The sequence below is a fragment of the Aptenodytes forsteri genome, unplaced genomic scaffold, assembly GCF_000699145.1.
Source record: "Aptenodytes forsteri isolate BGI_AS27 unplaced genomic scaffold, ASM69914v1 Scaffold63, whole genome shotgun sequence".
Lineage (NCBI taxonomy): Eukaryota > Metazoa > Chordata > Aves > Sphenisciformes > Spheniscidae > Aptenodytes > Aptenodytes forsteri.
Window position 1 is genome coordinate 1,690,530 of NW_008794709.1, and position 408 is coordinate 1,690,937.

At 64.2% G+C, this 408-nt stretch overlaps 1 protein-coding gene across 1 annotated transcript in view; it reads right to left on the bottom strand.

Moving 5' to 3' along the window:
- RBM24 (RNA binding motif protein 24) overlaps positions 1 to 400 on the bottom strand; it is a 9,163-nt gene extending 8,763 nt beyond the window's left edge. The window contains 1 exon segment of the mRNA XM_009273710.2: positions 2 to 400. Within this exon segment, the coding sequence (XP_009271985.1) occupies positions 2 to 88 (87 nt within the window). The 5' untranslated portion in view covers positions 89 to 400.
- Between the last annotated feature and the right edge of the window lie 8 nt (positions 401 to 408).

Consider the following 408-nt stretch of genomic DNA (forward strand, 5'->3'; position numbering starts at 1 on the left):
ACTTGCGCAGGCTGGAGTCGGTGGTGTGGTAGGGCAAGCCCCCGACGAAGATCTTGGTGTAAGTGGTGTCCTTCTGCGTCGTGTGCATCTTCCGCCCGGCCCTGCGCGCCGCGCCGCGCTCTGCACTCACGCGTGGCCGCCGGGGCGTGCGGGTCCTGGGCGGCGAGACCCGCTTCCAGAGTCAGCCCCGCGCTTTTTTTCTTTTCAGATATTTTTTCTCCTCTCTGCCCCCCCGTTTTCCCCCCGCCACCCAGTTACAATGCAATTCCCTTTTGCCTTTGCAAACCCAGCTTCCTCCTCCTTCAAGAGCGGAGCCCCGCAGCCTCCGGAGGTTTTGAGGTAGGTACCGGCAAAAGGAGGAGGGGAGGCCGGGCAGCAGCCAGCCTGGCGGCCGTAGCGCTGGGAACG